General features: G+C 43.4%; 1 protein-coding gene across 13 annotated transcripts in view; it reads right to left on the bottom strand.

Moving 5' to 3' along the window:
* The window catches only part of NRXN3 (neurexin 3), a 1,424,661-nt gene that overhangs the window by 785,873 nt on the left and 617,030 nt on the right, over positions 1-21,758 (bottom strand). For all 13 annotated transcript variants that reach the window (XM_066627886.1, XM_066627867.1, XM_066627878.1 and 10 more), the window contains 2 exons: positions 21,553-21,726; positions 3,492-3,611 (listed from right to left, as the gene is read on the bottom strand). In XM_066627886.1, coding sequence (XP_066483983.1) covers positions 3,492-3,611; positions 21,553-21,726 — 294 coding nt within the window. The remainder of the gene's footprint in view (positions 1-3,491; positions 3,612-21,552; positions 21,727-21,758) is intronic.

Raw genomic sequence — 21,758 nt, 5'->3', positions numbered from 1 at the left:
TGGAACAGCAATATCATTGCTTTTTGCCACACTGGTGGATATTCAGGCATGTGCACAGAAGCCTAGGAAGGTTTCTAGGCTTTGCCAGGCCACTCTGTGTATCATGCAAGGTCTGCACTACAGCATAGGGTTCAAGCCATTCTGGACAGGGGATTCAAAGTTCATCCATGTCCTGGATCCAGCCTGGATTTGTTGATGGACTGGAAGCAGTTTGTTCTGGGGTTCACTAAACAACAAACACATAGCTGAAATGGGTGATTCTTCTCATTCCTACTCTCACTGGATCCACTGCATAAATTAATAGGAATTGTTAACATTCCTTTGCAATAGTACTATTTCAATCCAAGCCCAGCAATGGTCTCACCAAGTAACTTTGGGTAAATGTGTACTTGTCCTAGATCATTGTCTTGCTAAGCAACCCTACTGGACTGTTTTCCTATTTTGACATACATTACGTGATTAATAGTGGGTACAGTGACAAATGCTTTCAAATTCTGTCAGAGAACAACAGTTTCCATCTCTCTATTACAGCCAAAACCTTCTGACCCGAACCATGACCTTTTACAGGCTGTGAAGTTGTTTTGTATATCATTGAGGTGCCCAGGCTCCCATTTCACTTTTATCTTTGCAGCAAGGTTACTGATGCAACATGTGAACTGTGCCCAGAGAGTGGCAGCAATCACACTGCAAACATTTGAACCAGGCCAAGACAAGCTTGATGAAGGAATCCAGTCTAGAAGTATATGTGAACACATACAAGAGACAGGTATAATTTATTTTCCCCCACTGGCTGAATGAAAAGCCTGTTCTAACAATGTTGATCAATACTGTATTACAAACTTATAATTTGAACATGTAGCACAGACAATAAAAACAAAGAAAACCAATCAATACCCAACAGGCAGACTTTACAGCCATTTTATCAGAAATCTATTTGAAAACGTGTCTCACTCCTTGCACTAGACACTCCTGCAAGCAAGTGATCAGTGGCAGGCAAAGCATTCTCAGGCATTGGTGGAACTGTTTCTTTTTATGCACACCCACTTGGTCTCAGCTCTTACCCAACAGCATGAGAAACGGCACAGCAAGTTTGGCTCTAACTGCTGTTTCTGAACAGTTTTGTCTAAATACGTACAAAGAATTTGCATCACTGAGGAATGAAGAATACATGGTGAGTCCTCATTAAAATTAAATATACAATTGCAACAGTGTTGAAGATCAGCGAAGCTGGAGAAGAAGCTAGAACTTCTCTAGTCACAGAGGTTGGTGCAATTGGTCTGCAGGAGTAGGACATTCAAGAAAAGGGAAAGAAAGATGCAGCAAAAAGTAAAGTGTTCGTAACCCTCATGCTGTTGGGAATCTCAGTATAATACACAAAGGTTCACTTTAACTTAAACCCAAGATGATTTTTCAAGGCATCCCTCATTATACTGGCCAGCTTCGTAAGTCTGGACTATCTAGTTCATCAAGGTTCATTTCTGCACCACAAAATTTCCCATCATTTTGTACCATCTCATGAGCTGCTATGCATGTTTTAGCACCTCAGCGGCACACAACAACTTGGGTGGTGCACCAGTGGATTCCATACTCAGTTTTGCCTCTGCCAGACTGAATTTGAAGTGCAGTTCCTCTATGCTTGAAAAACAATGCATGTACCCCTGTCTCCGTATCTATCACACAGCACATTTCAGGGCAGCAAGGCACTTTCGCAACACTACTGGAAAGATTGCATCCAAAACTGCTATTGCATAATCCGGTCCAATGCAAGAATTTGCAAAAATAACACAACATAAAGCACGTACCTTTTGCAGAGCCTGGCTGGATAGGTTGGGAGCGGTCATCATGACTTACCTGGCCCGCTCCATTTCTGGAGACAGCCTCCCACAACCACTTCTGAATCACCAGTAAGAACATAAGACTACACCTGGTGGTATTCCCCATCTCATTTTCATGTATGACTGAGAGCTATTTGACATAATTTTTTCAAGATGCACATCTTTCTTAGACGGTTAATACAGTACAAATGTCTGGCCTAGAGTTTTTCACTGATGACTTTTTACAGTTTCCCTGCACCTTCTCCATCATACAGACATTCTTGCAGCCTTTCCTAAATTAGGTTGCCATACAAAATGCATATTTTGAATAGCACATTTGAAACAATGGAAGCAGCCCTGAGAGTCCTCTTAATTCACATCACTCTACTTCGCAACTGCCCTACATGGCTATCTATCCAGGTGCTCCTGAGCAAAAAGGACTCTCTAATTACAGGTTCACAAATGGCCCTACTCACTCTGAAGCCTGCCTGAATTCATTAGTGCGGATATAATGTGGGCACCACAGTACTTTGGAAGCAGGGGACCCCAATTCATTAGGAACTAGGAAAAACACAATGCCAGTAATCCCTTTAAAGCTCTCCACGGCACCTACTTAAATGCAGCCTCACAGGTCCTAGGGCTGTGTTTCGCATACGATCCTGGCCTTATAATGTGGTTTCCTAAAATGTGTGATATGAATTATAAAGAGGTGGGCAAGGGAAAAGGTATTAGGGAACTGATAAGGGCCAGACAAGAAGCCATATAGTTTCATGCTAAGGAATCCTAAAGGGAACGGAGAGAAAGAGGACAGAGACAGTAAAGGCATCTGTTTCCAAGCAGATCTCAGGGCATGATCACTAATTAAAATGGGACTGTAAACTTGGGCAAAACTGTATACCTCCTACCTCCACCTGCTTTTCCTCCCTTGACCAACATATTTCAAAACCTCAGCTGGGGGAAAGGTAGGAGAGGGATTGCAGACGTAAAAGGGCTGATGAGGATTAAGAACCATTTTCTCACCTGCCACCTCTCACTGGCAAAACTCCAGTCCTGGGTGCCACTGGTTTCCACACTGGTGGCAACCACAAGGTTCAGAATTCCATGTTCCTGTACAGGTTCTTCCTGTATGTCTTTTGGCAGTGCAGAAGTCACAGCATGATGACTGCCCCATATCAAAAATGAGCATGAGAACTGAGCTAAAGCCTAGCAAGCTGCACCTTAACCACACATCACAAACACACAATCGATGACCTCATTTACAGAACTCAAAAGCCTCCAAGAGTTCCATCTGAGAACTTTCAGCTTTTTCATGCATTTAGACAAGACTGGCTAAGAGAGGACTCCATGGCTGGAAAACTTTAAGCAGCAAATGGCAAAGCTCTGATTATTTTCTAGCACGCATACAGCTCCATCTGGGTCGCTATAAAAAAAACATCGACAGCCCCTTTTCATTTGTCTTTAAATATGAAAACAGAATGTACTCCTGCAGTTTCATAACAGCACAAAGGACAAACAATTCCCTTTCTTCAAGAAATGTAGCTTTTAATGTTAGTTTCAGAGGAAGCTGATGAGCCAGACCTGCTATTTGTGTTCACACTCAATGTTCGGTTGCCAAACTGTACGCAAAATGCATTCCAGAGCCTTTTAACATTCCATTGAGAAAAAGTCGGTACTCACGGTCATTGCACTGGTTCCCAGAATATGATGTCATCGTGCAGTCACAAGTGAAGCCTTCCCACTGCTGGATGCAGATGCCTTGATTGGCACAGGAGTCTTCTTGGCAGGTGGTGCTTGGTCCTGAGACAGGATAATAAGGAAAGGAGTAAAACAAAAAACAAAGACCAACCATTGGCAAAAGGGTCATAATAAGAAACTCTGATTTGTCATCATGCACCGAGGAAGAAAAGGAAACCACACACTTTTCCATTTCGTGGACATGCAACAGAAATTTAGGACACACAGAAGACAAGGGGAAACTGCACACTCAGCAACAAACAAAAAAATTGTGGCACACAGCAGAAGGAAGGTGTGAAAGGTAGCATATTCCCTCTTAGGCAGGCTCAGAAGAAACACTTATAAAGCCTAATATGTGTTCCCGAAGTGCCTTATCAGCCTGATTCTCCAAAAGATCTATTACACATTTTCATGTGCTTGATTTTCGTAAAGGATGAGATGGGATGGGAAGTTCTGTGGATGAGTGCTCCAGCCATTTCTTGAAGGAGCTTTGGAACCTTTAAGTAGCAAGTTCTTCCAAAAACTTTTGAGTTAGTCTTTGAAAGAAAAAATGATCCATATGTCCAGGCACAACGTCAGCTCCTTGTTAACGTCTCTCTAGATCTCTTACATCAGTGTAAGTTCATTCAAAAGGGACCAGACTGTTCAATCTGCACTATTGGTTGGGCCGTGTAGGTACTCTGTAGCTCTGAAGCTTTTCAGATCTGCACTGGGACATAAACAGGAAAGGGAAATGTGCACGCAAACCTTTAATTCAGTATACCACTCATTTTCTGAGGGTACAATTGTAAATTGTACACAATATCCACTGATGTTATGTTATGTCAGACATATAATTTTAATTATTCATTACTACCATTAATGCTATACTACTCATCACTACCACTGCTTTCTAAATACAGAAACATAAAAAAGTAGAAATGCTAGGATGAGCAAGAAATATTTCACTTTGGTCTAAGCCACTAAGGGCCCAGTTCTATCCACCTTTCCAGCACCAGTGCAGCCGCAATGCAGCCCTGAGGTAAGTGAATATGTTTCCTTACCTTGAGGAGGCCTCTGTGACTACCCCCCAACTGCAGGATGCAGCACATGCCCCATTGAAATAGCTATGCCAGTGCTGGAAAGTTGGTTAGGATTGCACCCTAAAACTATCACTCTTAACAGTAGCCTTGCAATACATTACAGTACTCCTGAAAGCCAGGATGCTGGTTTCCAGGTATTCCAGTTAGACCAGGAAGATTCAAGTTCAAATCTCCGCTCAGCCATGACGCATCCTGGGTGACCCTGGGCCAGTCACTATCTCTCAGTTGCACCTACCACACAGGATTGTTGTGGGGGGGGGGCACACAAAGAGAAGGAGCTATGTACACAACTATGAACTCTTTGGAGGAGAGCTTCCCTGGGCCTCCTAATGCCTCATAAGGCATTAAAAATGTCACTTCCAGTTTCATGGAGAAACCAGAAGTAGCTTTTCTTTTTTTACTGCTGGCCTCAGTCAGAGCCTGGCAGAGGCTGCAGACAGATGTCTACAGTCTCTGCTGGACTCAGAGAACCCTCTGGAGGTGAGGAGAGCAGAAGCTCCCTTCGCCACTGGAGAGTGGGGTGTGTTTGCTGATATCCATGGTTCAGTTAACCACAGGGCATTCCAGAATGTGGATATTGGGGCATGCCTGTATTTTATATTGAGCTGGCTTTTAGCAATAGCTAGCTCTTCTGCTCCCTCAGAACAGAGGCAACAAATCCCATCATTAATCTTTTAGTTGTTGGAAAGAGACCTCTTATGTGAAACAGAGCAGAACCTCCACCCCACCCTCCGCGTTGAGAACCCTGGAAGCATAAGTCTTCAGTAACTTGTTTGTCCAACAAGGTAAAAAACAACAACACTGTTTGTTAGCCTAGAAAAACACAAAGGAGAACAGTTTGGATTAAAATAGGCAGGAGAACGCCATTAGATGCATTTGTGCATCAATTTCTTCAAATAATAATTACAGGCACTTATTTGTATCTGAAAGCTTTAAATTTGACTGATTGACAAAGGTTAGCCCCTGCCCTAAGAAACCAAGACTGCAACTTTCATTTCAGTTTGGGGAGAGGGCTATGAATGATCAAAGCCAGAAACCCCCCAAACACAAAGTTCTGCCCCTGTTATCTTACAGGATAACATGGTTGGACAGTCATAAAACCCTTTGTTCTGAAAAGGACTACCCTTACACTGTTCAAAGTGCAAATTTCAGGGCCTTTGGTTGAAGCAATTTTTTAAAAATCTCTGTTGGAAAAAAAAAACTGATGCACAAATACTTTACTGGTGGAATGTATCAAACCTGTGTTCTCAAATTGTCTACAAATGCCCGATGGATACAGTAAACCTGGAGCAATCTCAGAGACAAAGGAAAAGATGATGATAGCCAAGTGGCATGGATGCCACTCATCGGCTGATATCTGTCTAGCTGGTAATAGATAAGAGACTTCCAAAAGAGTTTCCACCTTCCTCACATTTTCAACAGTGCCTTTGATGCTTATGGACTAGAAAATTCCCTGGAATTACGGATACATTTGTTTCACTATCATGGATACAACTGAATAAACAGCCCAATCCTATGCTTCCTGGTGCTAGGAGAAACAGTGGCACCAAAATGGCGACTACTGTAACCCACTGGAAGCAGCCAGAGGTCTCCTCACAGGAAGGGGACTTTTGTTGCCTTCTCCTGAGGAAAGCCCTGACCCTACAATGGGGCTTCTCGTGTCTGTGCCAGTTATTTTGCTAGCGCAGACAAGAGAACCTCTGTGTCAGTCTCTGTAGCCCGACGCAGAAGATAGCATTTGGTGGAGGAGGCCACCGCCGCTCCTACCTCCTGCCGGTCAGTTTCCTGCCCTTGTCCCATTCTCCCCCCACCCCAGAACAATAACTCCTTGCCCTGAACACCCACACTACTGCCTAGCACTCTTACCTATCTCCAGGTGGCGTCCTTCTCCTGCTTTGCGGCACATTTACGACACCTAGCGCTGACACTGGAGCTCCGTGCCAGCGCTAAAGGCTCATAGGATTGGGCCCTTAATTTGTAATGGTAAATACAAAGTTTTTAAAGGTTTTTTAAAGTTCAGATTAATAAATCTGGAACAGAACATTATCACTTTAAGTTCTCAGAATGTCCATATCTCTCATCTACGTATTTGTTCCCATTTTCTCTTCCACTCCTTTCTTATTCTTCTGCTTGATTCGCATCAAAGAGACTATAGGAAGGCTCTCCCCTGGCATCCATAACAACTGCTGTGCTGCCTCTGAATGAAGCAGGTTCTCCAGCCATGCTCTAAAACAGGGGTCTGCAAACTTTTCGGCTAGAAGGCCACATCAGATAACTGGCATAGTGTCGAGGGCCAGAAAAATAAATACATTTTCAATATTAAATTTAAATAAATACATTAGAGATGGAACTTAGAAGAATGAATCTATGAATGGGCTCTAAATTCCAAGATCTCTTCAAGCACCAACACACACCACAGAAATAAAGCGCACACTCAAATGGATTCCCATTCCCACGCCCCACAAGCAGCTTACTTACATGTACAGGAGTAAATGGCTCAGAACCAGCACATCACAGGAAACACCCAGAGCATGTTTTGAGGGCCATGGAGGCCTCTCTGACCCTCAGAAAGCCTAATACTTTCAGAAGGACCAAAAATGTCACTTCTGGGGTTTTTTTTGGGGGGGGGGGGGTGGGGAACCAGGAAGTGATGTTTTTAGGCCTCTAGAAGGTATTCTGAGGCATGGCCTCCCCATCCCTCAGATGCAACCAGAGCACAGCCCCATTCACATTTGGCCAAGTGGGTCAGAGGCTTGCAGGGGATCAGAGGCTTGATGTGAACCAGATAGAGGCTTGCCGCGGGTCACATCTGGCCCCTGGGCCGGGGTTTGGAGATCCCTGCTCTAAAACACCAGCCTTCCAAGTTCAGGTTCTCTGGGGAAACAGGAGGGCATTCAGGATGTCCCTCTGAGTTGTTCCATATTTACGAGCATCATCATTTTTCGTAGCATCATCATCATCATTTTTACGAGCATCATCATCTCGTAGCATCATTTTTTTTTTTTTTTTGCTTTCTAGCAAAGCCACAACAATAGCACCGTGCAGCACTTCTGACAGGGCAGTGGTGGCAGCAATCAAGGAGTATTTTAGGATATTAACATACTAGAAAAAAAGAGTCAGAGTTTGTATCAGGATCTTAGCTGCTATGTAACAAGCCTCAGGAAAATCTGCAGATAGCAGCAACTCTGCCATCTGCCCAGCTTACATACACAGTGACTGAGAGCAAATTCATCTAAAGGAGCTGGACTATGACAGTAGAAAAAAGGGTGCTCCAGGGTTAGAAGACTGTGACTCTTAGTGACTCTTCTGACCCCTGTTACTGACTCTTGGATTTTCTCCTCTTGCTCATTTTCACAAATAATGGCATTATCTCCTTTGGGCAGCATAAATTCAGGTTGACAGAACTCAAAAAGATACTGTCTCACTGAATTCTATAGATGTGGACATACATGTACATATATACGTCTCCATGACTGCTGTAGCAGGAACTTAACTGCTGTATTGACCCTCACGCATAGATCGAACCTTAAACACATCACCATGCGCAGTGACAACAAATGGCCCAAAGTTGCAGTGGGGTGGGTAGTTGGCTTTAGTACTCCCCCCCATCACATTTCCAACCCCACTTCCGTTCATTTCCCCTTGCATGCTATTTTTAATGGTAAAAGAAAGCTTCCATTGTTTTCAGTATAAATCTTTTTTCCCCCACTAAAAACAGCAGACAAGGATCATTTAACTCTATCAGAAATATTAGAATCAGTGGTTTATAGAAGACAACTGCATATGGATGTTTGGGGGTATTTGGAAGCCCTTTTTAGAAATGAATGTATAGACACTTTATTAATATATATTTTTAATATGGCCATATTTATTTGTAGACTTACCTCTCTCTCTCTCTCTCTCTCTCTCTCTCTCTCTCTCTCTTTTCTTTTTCGATCTTACCCCCTTTCCCCACTTTAATTTCTTACATTTATTATTTTGTTCAGCAATTGTATTCTTGCTTTATTATTCACCAATAAAGGAGGAAAAAAAAACCGCACATAGTGAAGGAAAGGCAGGGGTGAAGTATTAACATCTTTCCATGTGCTGCCATGGCTTCAAGCCATTTCACCACAAACAACCCTCTATGCAATTTAATAAACACGGAGACATCCACACCCGCAATTGCATGCACTCATGCATGTACCCACACACAAAAACCCCAATGATGTATTTTGAGTCATGTCTAGTATGGCCTGAAGCAGTAGTAGGAGAAAAGGCATTAAATGAGAAACCACCTGGGAAGCATCCAGCTAGATCAACATATCATCACTCATATAAAGAAAGTAGTTCAAAATTACATGTGATTTAAGGGGAAATTAAATGAGCACAAAGACAGTATGAGGATATAGTTAAATGTGAACTGAGAGTCACATCACAGGACGTCTGGGAGCACTAGATAGCACATGCAGACAGCACTTGTTTGAAGGGCTTAATGCAGTTTAACAAAAACAATCACAATACATTAAATAGATCAGAAGTGAGCTACTGAAAGCAAAAGATACTGCCTAATTAAATAAAACTATTTAGGAGAATGCTCTGGACATGCCTCCTGTGCTTTCAATTGCCTTCATCCCCTCTGTGTTCTACAACAGTGGTTCCCAAACTGGTCGGTCACAACCCACCAAGGGAACCAGAAGCAGGGCATTCCCCCTCAAGGGGAATAGCCCTGCAGAGATGGCAGAGACAGTATTGCAGCAATCATGCTGCCACCACAACCAAGGGGCTTCTGACCAGCCTAGAGGGAAGCACCAGTCTCCGGGGGGGGGGGGGTACAGGGCTCCCCAAGCCTCTGAATGGCTAAAAATGGAAACTTGCCTAACCTACTTGCCAGCAAAGCTGGGTGTATAGGTCATGGTCCTGCAGCCAATGTTGCACCAGTATATTATGCACACTAAGACATTTGTCTCACACATAACGGTTCTGGGTGTACATGGGAACAATCGTAGTTATATACTAATAAATGTAACGAGTGAAGAAGCACTATACAAGGTTTTAAATGCACTTGAGGGATAGGAAGGATCAGGTGAAACCCATCGGTGTTCAAAGGCAGCGTGGGAAGACTGAAATGCCTCCTGACTCCTTACACAGCAAAGACCAACGGAGCTTTCTAAACAGCCTCTTCTGTGTGCAGAGCTCAGGTTTATGGATAATATTACACTCGCTTCACCTCTTTGGCACCCACCAAGGGATCTCTTAACGTGGTTGTAACCAGACATCCTTCTTCCTAAGAGTTTATCTGCTGCCTGATGTTTCTGGTCTTCACTGGTATCATCAAAATCCCCCCTGTTTGTGAAACTGGAATCTTGACCACGGCAACAGGGGTGTCACAGGGAATTAGGATTACAGACAAGAAAGCCAGAGAAGCCCACTAGGGTTTTAGATACAAGCAAGCCTGTTTTCATACATGTGGCCCTTAAGTGATAACGGTTGAGGGCGGAAGCAAGAAGGACAGATACATAATTTATGTGCACCGGGAAGGAGAATTGGCTTTAAATAACATCTTTCCCAAAGCTCTCTGCAAGGTGTCAGAAGCTCTGTTTTTTTATTAATACGCTTCTGGTGCCATTAAGCAAGATCCTGTCCACTTAATAAAGCTTTAAAATCTTAATGCTTCACTGCGCAAAGAACCTTATCCCTGCAACAGATTTCAGATGAGTTCATTTATACATTTTAATTTATGGGGACTGTGTTTGGTTGTTATCGTTTAAGCTAATTGAAACAAACTCTGTCTGAACTTTCTTTTGCATTTGAGGCAGGATGTACTAGTACAGGGGTCTTTAGCAGGTGAATCAGGACCCAGAAGTGGGTTGCAACCTGAACTCAGGTAGGTTGTGGGAGTTAGGCTGCTAATCCTACTAATTTGTTTTGAAGTTCAGCTCTCGACCGTCTGAAATGTAGTCAGGGCTAGGAGACCTAGATGAGATCAATTGTGCCAGAGACTTTCAGAGAGGATGCTTTGGACAAGGAGCCCAATCTTCAGCTGAACCCTTCAGTCTCCCTCCCACCCACCTGTTCTCCCCTGCTGTGACATTTATTGTCTTAAGGTCCTTTTTTTTAGCTTCCCAGATGCAGTTGGTGGGCCACTGCTTGAAAACAGCAAGTTAAAATGGCTAATATTATAATGCCATTGTACAAATCGATGGTAAGGCCACACCTGGAGTATTGTGTCCAGTTCTGGTTGCCACATCTCAAAAAAGACATAGTGGAAATGGAAAAGGTGCAAAAGAGAGTGACTAAGATAATTACAGGGCTGGGGCACCTTCCTTATGAGGAAAGGCTACGGCATTTGGGCCTCTTCAGCCTAGAAAAGAGACACCTGAGGGGGGACATGATTGAGACATACAAAATTATGCAGGGGATGGACAAAGTGGATAGAGAGATGCTCTTTACACTCTCACATAACACCAGAACCAGGGGACATCCACTAAAATTGAGTGTTGGGAGAGTTAGGACAGACAAAAGAAAATATTTCTTTACCCAGCATGTGGTTGGTCTGTGGAACTCCTTCCACAGGATGTGGTGATGGCATCATAGTGAGAATCCCTCCCCTCCCATGTGCCCACACAAAGTGAACTGCATAAAAGGGAATATGTCTGAAATTCATTGCAGGGGAAAGCAAAAAGGGGGAACGTTAAGTGTGTGAGGAAAAGAGACGTGTACAACATTCATTGGAAGTGGACACAAGAAGTGGGAAAAGAAGGAAGAGAAACAACTGAGAGGGCGGTGTGAGAAAGGTACAGTGGCAAGACTTTCTGCACCAGACCTCCCCAACATCCATGTCACAGCAGCACAAAAATAGCCCCTCGGGTCTTGAGGGATTTCAGTCTCCATGTGGACCAGGATATCCAAAACCTATACAGCAAAGATTGGTTTCCTGAAATCAAGGTTCCAGTATGACACCATCTAGGAATTCTCCAAGTAATACATTCCCTGGCCCTGTTCCATAGGAAAGAGGTGGTGTCTTTAGAACAGCCATGCAAATGTACTCTGACCCATGACTTTCACCTTCCTTAATGTCAACCTTTAGAAGCATAACAATCTTGATAGTATGGATTGTGCAGGATTTTGAACATACAAAGCCCTGTGCAACTCTTCCCACATTGGTCAAATAGATCACCGCTTTAGGAAAAGGAAGCAAGCCGCGATGTTGAGGAGGACTTCATGTGAGTTGGGACCGTGTAGGCCCCTTCACATATTATCCATTCTCGGCACAGAAAATATTTCCTTGTGGGAAATAGCCAATGAACAGATTGTCACATGTGATCATCACACACATGTATTTCACTGCATGTTGGTGTGTACAACAATGGGAAAGCTTTGGTCAACTGCCACTTCCTGGTGTACTGCCACTTCAGTTCGTGTACACTTCAGCGTACTGCCACTTCAACTGCCAACTGCCACTTCAGTTGTGTACTAAAAACAAAGCTTCATGCTTTGACATCTGTGACCTCCTAAGTCAGCAAATGTCCTTATTTCTGAGGCAGGGAAACACAGAAGATGTTCTGTTTCAAGACTTCCCTTTGCAATCTGGAGTTTTCTATGCACTCTCAGGGCCCAATCCTATCCAATTTTCCAGTGCCTGTGCTGCTGTGCCAATGGGGTATGCACTGCTTCCTGTGATGGGGAGGTAGTCATAGAGGCCTCCTCAAGGTATGGGAACATTTGTTCCCTTACCTTGGGGTGGCGTTGAGGCTGCACCGGTGCTGGAAAGTTGGATAGGATTGGGCCCTTAGTTAGTGACATAAGGATAGCAGATAACTGGTGGATCAGAGAACCGCCATTTATGTTGACAGCCAAGAATTATAGTCTAATTATAGTCTAATTCAATGTTAAAGTGTGACGACAGATTGAAAACAGACATCTAATTTAAATTGTGCTTGTTCCGTACATGCAGTGAAACACACAAACACGTGTCAATCTTTATGCAAGGTTTCACAGGGTCATTTTCCAACTCCAAAAGTGCTTTTGATATAGGAAATATGAAATGTTTGAACACCCTTGACAATCAAGACAGCCCTAATAAAAAAATCTTAGGTGACTTTGAGAAGTTCTCCTTTCATGAGTTTTCCAAAATCCATTGAACCAAAAGCAACCCAGCTTTCAATGGTGTAGCTAAACTTTTCAGTTACAACTTTCATAGAACTTTTATATATATCAACTTTCTTTCCATCTCTCACAGATCCTTCTGTTAGCATTTCAACATCTCAGTAGACACCCCTTTACGTTGGCAACCTTCAGTCTCAGAAGACTATGGTATCGCGCTCTGGATGGTGGTTCTGGCACAGCGTCTAGTGTGGCTGAAAAGGCCGATTCGGGAGTGACAATCGCTTCCACGCTGGGAGCAAGTGTAGTGTGTCCCTGGTCTGTCTCCCTGGCTATGGGCCTCACCTCATTTAAAAACTACAAACCTTAAACTATAGTACTCTTTTATTCTCCTTTGCATCTGATTTTTCCTGATGACCTCTGTCTTGCACATATCTCATCTCTGTCAGCCCATTCTTTTCTCCTTTAATTTTACTGCTACCTTTAGTACAAATGACTGAAATGTATTCCGCAAGAAGCATCTTTATGACAACAGTGGAAGTTCTTCAAAAAGCCAGGCACAAACATTTAACAGGGCGAACGGCTGCTTCATCTAATGCACAGGGCAGAATGAAAGGCAAAGTTTCATCAACTTCCCAGCAGTATAATCTATACATGTTTCAAGTTCAGTGTGTAAAAACAAACCTCCAAATTCCAGTGGATGAAAGGGAAATAAATTAAATAGGATTTGGAAAGTGAAATGAAAAATTTATGTGTTTTTCCTTTATATTGAATCAGTTTTATAAACAATGGAGATCAATTGAGTCCTTTGTCCAAACTATTGTCCATCCAGTTCCCTTCTCCTTTGGTTTGCCAAAGTCTGCAGAACCTTTGAAAAACCTACCCCTTCCCTCTCATCCCTCTGTAGGCTATCCCATCATCATAGTAAGACTACAACCCTGTACACACTTATTTGGACACAAATCCCATAGAGGGCAACATATTTTAGGTGCAGACAAGCTTGTGTAGGTGTGGGCTGTCACCTAGTCAATCCCCTGCAGGACTGTATCTCTGTTGGCATTTTAGCAACTAGATGTTCAGTACCATTTTTACACATTAACACTTCATTTCAGGAAATCAAGCTGTGCAATTACCAATACTCTCAGGATGAGATACAGTCAAACCTCTTAAGCTACCCCAAACCAGACCTGCATATTTCTGTCCCAAATGCTCCCCAACCCACTCTCCAACCTTGCAGGCTGTGAAGGCTCAGACCCATTTGGCTTAGAGATGTGACTGCATTCAAAAATTAAAAAAAAATAAAAAATAAAAAGGCACCAACGGTTACATTAAAAGGCATCTTTCAGTCCAAACTGGCAATGGAAACAAAACCTTCTCTACCTTGCAGGTCAGCTTTGGTCAACTCAACTTTGTTAGCAAAAGAATGGAAAAAGCGAAAACAATAAACCAGAGGTTAGTAAAATGGCAGATAAAACCAGGGTAACATCACTAAAAATAAACACACAAACAAACAAAAAGCAACTGATATAACTAACATAGCCCATATGTACACTTAAGAGATGCGGGAGGGAAGGAACACCACCAGAGACTACATAGATACAGCAGGAAAGAGGCCACCACTGAGACCTCTTTCCTATCACCACTTGAACAACATCAAACCAAAACAGCAGGCAACATGGCACAGACTATTGGGGGTGCAAGAGAAGGGTAGACTAGACACAGTTCTCATACAGAGTCACACCAGACAGAACATTCATGGCACATTATTTACAAATATCTGTAAGAGAAGCCGTAATAGTCTCTCACAGAGGAGATTCTCTTTCCCCTAAGAAAGGCCTAGATTCAGTTGGAATCCAAAATCTATGACTACTGATGGGGAAAAAAAAATCTGGAGACAAGTCAGTTTCCTTTGTAACATGTTGATTCAATCTGAAAAAAGATGTAAACCAGTGGTTCCCAACCTGTGGTCTGAGGACCACAGGTAGTTCATGAGACCCTGAGAAGTGGTCCACAAGATTTCAGGGGAAAAAGATGATGACCTTTGATCACTTCCAGTGTCTCGCCAAGTGAGCACTCCCCCAAGGACCACTGAAGTATTGGCTGTGGCTGTAGGTAGTCTCTTCTCCACCCTCTGTGGTGGTCCAGCACTTGCTGAAATGCCAGCTGAAGTGCCATTCTCCACCCTTTCTGGTAGTCTGTAGAGGAGCACTCACTTTGCGAGATGCTTCCTCATGGACCATCAGAGAGGGCAGAGAATGGATGCCTGCAGCTGACATTTCCAGTGTCTCACCAAGCACTCCCCCATGGGTGACCAAATTGTAATTTTTTGTGTGGTGGGGATGGAGGGGATTGCATGTGGTTCACAACAGTTCCAATGTTTGCCTCAGTGGTCCGCGGGCTCCTAAAAGTTGGGAACCACTGATGTGGTAAACAGATTCTTTCTTCAGAACATATCATCTCATGGTCTTTGAAAAACTATTACTGATGTGAAAAGCAAGACAGACAGCCCCATGGAAACAGCTTTCTCCGATACAGTGATCAGCAATGGGGAATGGTGATATGGTCTTCTACTCATGCAACCGACTGCAGTCTGGAACAACCTCTGTGTAATATAGTGAACATGCTATAGAGATACAGTCTGAAGCGTGGCTTGGAGTGCACTCCATGTTGTAAGAGCTAGGAGGTTGAATAAAAATTGGTGCTACAAAGATTGTGCACACTTGTTTGTGAGATACCAGATGTATATGGCTGGCCTGCCAATTGGCCAAGAAGCCAACAGGCACTTGGGGGACTGGGTGGCATTCTTGCTTGTTCCCCATGCCATTTTTGTAGTGGCACTTCATCTGCTGCCATCCTGTGTTAACCTCCACCTCCTTCCCTGACTGTCTGCTCCTGCCATTTAGAAGTCATGCCACTTGACCACTCCCCTCCCCTTACCACTCTTGTTACAGCAGGAGCAGCTAGCTGGGACAGAAAATGGTGGTCGAGGTGATCAGTTGGTATCAGCTATAGCAGATGAAGTGCTGTTGCCACCACCGCAAAGATAGTGGGGGCAAGAAAGCATAAAAAAGATCAGGTTGGAGTCAGATCAGGTTGGTCCCATGCACAAGGGGAGCTTGGGTTGGAACCACAGAGATATTACACTCTGTTTTTGGCCCCAGTCTTACTGAATATTGTGATGATGCTTGGTCCAATCATCCTTGTAGGTTGTAATGGCCTCAGCAATAATTCATATTGTTATGCTAACTGCATAGAATTCAGAATCAAATCTGCTGGGAGTGACAAATCTCCTGAAATTAAATATGGTCTTGGAATGAACTGAGTGGAACTCACCTGTGGTGGAAAACTTTCAGATCTAGGGTTGCCCAGAGCATACAATTGAGCCACAGGTGTGTGAACTTCATGACTTGAATTGTGAAAAATTAGACATTCCCACTTGTGCAAACATTGGAATCAAATAAACTTTTTAATGAATTCTCATTGTCCACTGGCCACACCATGACCTAAGGGAAGGTTTACATTTTATTTACAGAAATATATTGTCACAAAGTTAAAAAAAAAATCTGTGGGTGCATGTGTTTTTGTGGTGACTTGTTTTAAAAAATGTGTCCTATGTTTGTTCAACAGAGTACAACCAGAACAAAGTCACCATTAACTGCAGCATAAGAAACTGTAAAGAAACTGTGTTCATGGGGATGTATCTATAGGGACAAATAACTGAAGAAGAATTATAGAGATTTCCTAGTCTGTGATGAGATTTCCCTGAAAAGTGATGGTTTAAACTTGAACTAGTAAGGGCGCAATCCTGGGTTGCCCTTGGGCTGGCACAAGTTCCTTTGGGGTGTTAAACAATGGAGGTGGCCAAATGGAGATGGTGGTAAGTAGTCAACAAATGTATGGTAAATAAGAATGATGTCACAAAGAAGTAATATGCACATGCTCACAACACACACAGAGTTACTTATTGTAGAAGTTCTTCATTCACTGCAGTTCAGGATACCTACAAACCCCTAAGAATAAGCAAAGTCCAGCTGCTGATTTCTATGCTAAAATAATTACCAAGGATCTGCAGCATTTAAAAAAAAGGATTCAGGGGCTCAGGGTTGGCCTACATTGCTTAGTTTGGAGAGAAGAAGGGTCTTTCCTTAAAATCATGGGATTTTTTTCCCTTCCCATTCAAAGTTATCTTTCTTGCCAATGATTGGGTCCATTCCATTCACTTTGAAGGCCATTTCTTCCTTTACTTTTTACGCTCTCTCCTGGTTGGTTGGCAACCTTCAGTCTTGAAAGACTATGGTATAAGCCTACAGCACCTGGTATTCCCAGGCGGTCTCCCTTCCAAGTACTAACCAGGCCTGACCCTGCTTAGCTTCCAAGATACAGATATCAATATCGACAGATATTGAAGTCCTTTGGGATGCAATCCTATACAGATTCACCAAAAAAGCCCATTGAACTCAATAGGACTTACTTCTGAGTAGACATGCCTAGGATAGCACAGTCCAATGGAATGGACTTGGTGAAGAGAGGGCACCACAGGACACAGAGGTGCCAGTTGTGAATTCTTAGCAAGGAGGAAAAAGGTGTATCTGGAATCTTAACTTCCTAGATCATTGATTTCAACAAGACAAATTCCTCCACTCTTCTCCTTTCCAACGAAATGAATGTTTCAAGCAGTGGCCCAGAATGATAACCTGCTGGCTCTGAATACAAGCAACCTCCTTTATATAACTGCTCCAGTCGACACTATGTGCCTTTTCTCACTGCGCCGCTTCCTTCCATGATGGAAAGTTCTCAGGTTTATATAACGAATGCCTAGAACATATTATTTGATACAGCCTTTCTGCCTTAAATGCCACTCAAGATGATTATGTCATCCTCCGGCTGAATACCTGAAGGCTGTGCGATAACCACCAGCTAAGGCTTGGATTCCGCACAGCTGGATGTAACAAAGCCTTTGGCTTTGTGAAAATACCTTTTCTAGGGTATATGAGTTGCCTGCAAAGCACTGATCAAACCTTTAACACGATAAGGGGGCAGCTGCCAACGTCTTTGGTACCAACCAAAAAAGAGTGTAGAAAATGATTATTCCAGAGGACCATCTACTATCCTAGTTATTCCATAATTCGTGCTCAGTTCAGAGTTTCATCTAAAACTCCAAACTTAGGCTGCACACAGGTTCCCTTGTCATTTTCCTGTTTTAAAGGATTACCTCTGAATCATGTTCTGTATAATATTATCTCTGAGTCATGTTCTGACAATTTACACATTGAGTAATTACTGGCATCTTACCTATGCCACTTTCACTTGCTGTTCCAGTTTCATATAGGCGTCACCTTTTCTTTAATTTTTAAGATTCAGTGTCGTATTGCTGATGATCCAATCCTCACCAGGGCTTACACTGACAAATCTTCTGAGGTTGCGCAGGGGTGACAGCAGCCTGCTACACCTCCTGCATCCTGCACTGCCACCAGTAAGTTAGCAGGGGAGTGGAATGGGGGAGGATGATGGGCTATTTGGGATGGAGAGAGGGTTTATCCGGGGGGGAGTTAGAGGGCTGGAGGAGGATCTCGGCAGTAGTATCACAAACCAATATCCTATCCTTCTTTTCCCGGCCCAACATGCCACCTGACTCTTCTTGGATTTATCCCAGCTAAATAGCTGGTGTAGGTCCAAGAATACCACTGGAGGCCAGGTGGCCTATGGAAAGACTTTCCTTACCTCTCCTGTGCTGTCTGGTCACCCCCCCTCCCACCATAGCATACAGCATGAGCTCCATCAGCTATGGGCTGGCAAGGGATAGGATTGGGCCATTGAAGCCTTAAGGGGCTCCCTATAATGACTCAGACTGATAGTCTGTTCAGTTCAATATTGTATACCATGCCTGTCAGTGGCTCTCGGACTCTCAAAAAGGGTCTTTCCCACCTGCTGCCTTTAACTAGACATGTCACAGATAGAATCTGGGACCTTATACATGCAAATCATGTCCCCCACCTCTGAGCTTACAGATCCTGCTGCTCTGAGCTGTGTTTGATTTTTAAAATATTGTTAATGTTAATTAAGAAAGCTATTGTGTAATCAGTAGCATGCCTGGAAATCCTCCCAGTGCTAAAGGACTAAATAATCACTCTTCCATAAAATTACATTTATTTTGGAATATTAAAAACCTGTTCTCTCAACAGTCATCAGTGCCCACATAAGGCATCCTCCATGAAAACATATCTGCTTCTGCAGTATGTAATATTGCTGTGTAGGGCACAAATGCACAAGAAGACATGGATATCCAAGAATCAGAGTGGTTTGTCCATGAAGAAGTAATAGTAAATTCAGGATTAGGACCCCAAAGCATTTTACCATGATCTTTGCTAAACCAGTAATAACATTCTGTTTCCATGGAGGTAAAAATGGAGGCTTATCAATTGCAAGTAACGTTTATGGACATGTTAATGGACAACCTGTATATTCCACCCATGTGCTGTCGCTCAGAAAGATATTATCTCTTGGTCTGCATACCCGACTTCAACAGCAACCTCTACTCACCTGAAAATTCTAAAGGGGGGAGATATCCTAAGAGGGGAACCCATTTCAATAAAGATGGGTTTCATTCCTGAAAAGAAGTTATTGTGACATATCACAATGTTGGAGAACATTTAATTTTCAGAGTATGAGAAAATTCCTCTCACCTCTGTGAACAAGCTTCTAGCTACAAAAATAAAATTTCCTGACACATCCAGCATTGGCAGCAATGTTTTAACAAATGCCACTTGCCACTGAGAGAGCTCCTATCTACCTGTGTCCCAAGCTCTTGTCTTCAAGAACTTCTTACAAGTTATTTTGTAAGAGCTCTTTATACTCCCCGCCCCCCAACAAATCAAAACACAGCACAAGAGCAGATTTACAAGTAGGAGGTTGTTTATTCCAATCTCATATAAAATGCCAAAGACTGGTGGGGAGTACAGACCAGCAGCCACAGGTCTTCCATCCTCTCAGTTCAAGCTTATCTAAATGTATAGGAACCATTCAGTAAAATGATGGACAGAAAGAGAAAACTTGTATTTGGCACCCTTTAGAGTATGAAGGACAACTGGGAGCTACTGGTACATGGCAGTTTATGGAGACTAATCTGCATAACGATGGACTCTTTCACATAGCCCACTGGCTAATCTCATGCTACCTGTGGACAATTTTTGTGCCATAGGCACTTTGGGGCAAAACGTTTTGAAGGGTTTAACTAGATAGACATAATATCTTGGTTCACAGAGAGTGGTTTTTTCAATGGTAAGGAAAATAGTGAAATCTGAGAAGTGAAATTCTAGGTCATCTTTGGCTTTGCCTATGTCACCTTCCTCTCCCTTTCTTTGAGGTAGCTCAAAATGGAATTGCACATTATATCAGTGGTCTCCACAGTATGGCTGTAATGTCTGAATTGGTCCTAAATAATGTGAGTTGGAGACTAGTCTCAAAGTGATGGGAGCATAACAGCCAGACTTGATGTTTTGGAAAAGCTCTGGACTACGATGGATGTCTATAGCCCAACAGACAGTTAATAGGAACAGGCATGGAGAAAGCTAAAATACAACCGCTGACCAGGCTAGCCTATCTGTGAGGACAACTGGGGGCCCAATCCTATCCAACTTTCCAGCACGACTGCAGGGGCAATGCAGCCCTTAGGTAAGGGAACTAATGTTCCCATACCTTGAGGAGGCCTCTGTGACTGCCTCCCCACCACAGGATGCAGTGCACACCCCATTGGCACAGCTACACCGGCAGGGAAGATTGAATAGGATTGGGCCCTGAAACTGTTACCACAGGCAGCAGCCTGGCAGTGGTTGTCTCTCCACTGACTGTCCTTCCCCAACTTCCTGGGTTGGAAACAGAAAAGGGGAACAAAACAGAAGTGTGGAGGAGAGTAGAGTGGTGGGCTAGTGTGTTGGAGGAGTGGAGGGTGGTATACCCCCAGGTAGGGGTGGCAACATTTGGCATGCCACCTCAGGTGCCAGGGGTGACCCTGTCAGCTGCTACGCAGTACATTATAGGATTTCAGCTTCTATACAGGAAAAAAGCATCCTGATCACTTAACATTGCCACATCCTAAGTAACTGTTTGCTTTCTGTTATGAGGAGTGATTTGGTGGCTTTTCTAGAGACAAAATGCTCCCAAGAGATGCACACTCCCTACAAAAAGCAGATGTGCAACTGGATATGTGCATGCCACCAAAATCATGGAGACATGTTTCTCTCAAGCTCCAAGTTGTTCAAGTGGCCTGGACAGCTAATCCTTTTAGGCGCAATAATTTATTTTGCCTTTTTCACCGGGGTCCCTTGAAAAAGTAGTGCTTGGCAAATTTCTTTTAGCAGTCTTTCCTCCAGAGCTCTGCCTCCTGCTGAGATACGTCTTATCTTCTTGCCCTAGGTGAACCACCGGACACCTGCTGATCGGAATTTAGAACCAATGCTCAAACTCCAAGTTAAAATGAAACACAATTTAAAATGAACCCAAAGGTAATTATAGTAGGAAGTAAGTGCAACAGGAAAATAAAAGACCAGCCAACTATCGTGCATGCTAATGCTACAGTTAGTATTCCTGCATTGGTGGAGACAATGCACCACACAGGTGAGCTACATGACAACAGAGGGCTTTTCACAATCACCTCTCATTCCTTTCACACAACCTGGATGGTTACAATCATGAAAGTGTCACATGGGAGGCCATGAAGAATGTCACAATGAGAGTCAACCAGTAAGAGGATCTATCAAGGAAATGTGTGGTGATGTAAAGAACAATCAGGAGGTAGGAAGGGCTGTGTGAGAGGGAATTGCATTTGAGGTAGGCTGTACCTTCACATCCGCGCTCAATTTGCCCACTGCGGTGTAGAGCATCATTGATTAGATCTGGCAGGCGCCCATTCAAGTCCACGGAAGCTAGGCAGCCCTGAAACCCGTCACGGGATGCCACTAACTTTGGGAGGTTGCTATACATTCCTTGAGCCAGGCCAGCAATGTAAAGGTCACCTAGAGGCAAGCAGAAAAGAGAACAAGGAAAA

The sequence above is a fragment of the Tiliqua scincoides genome, chromosome 1 (genome assembly GCF_035046505.1).
Source record: "Tiliqua scincoides isolate rTilSci1 chromosome 1, rTilSci1.hap2, whole genome shotgun sequence".
NCBI classification, from domain to species: Eukaryota; Metazoa; Chordata; class Lepidosauria; order Squamata; family Scincidae; genus Tiliqua; species Tiliqua scincoides.
This window is presented reverse-complemented; position numbering and strand designations above follow the sequence as displayed.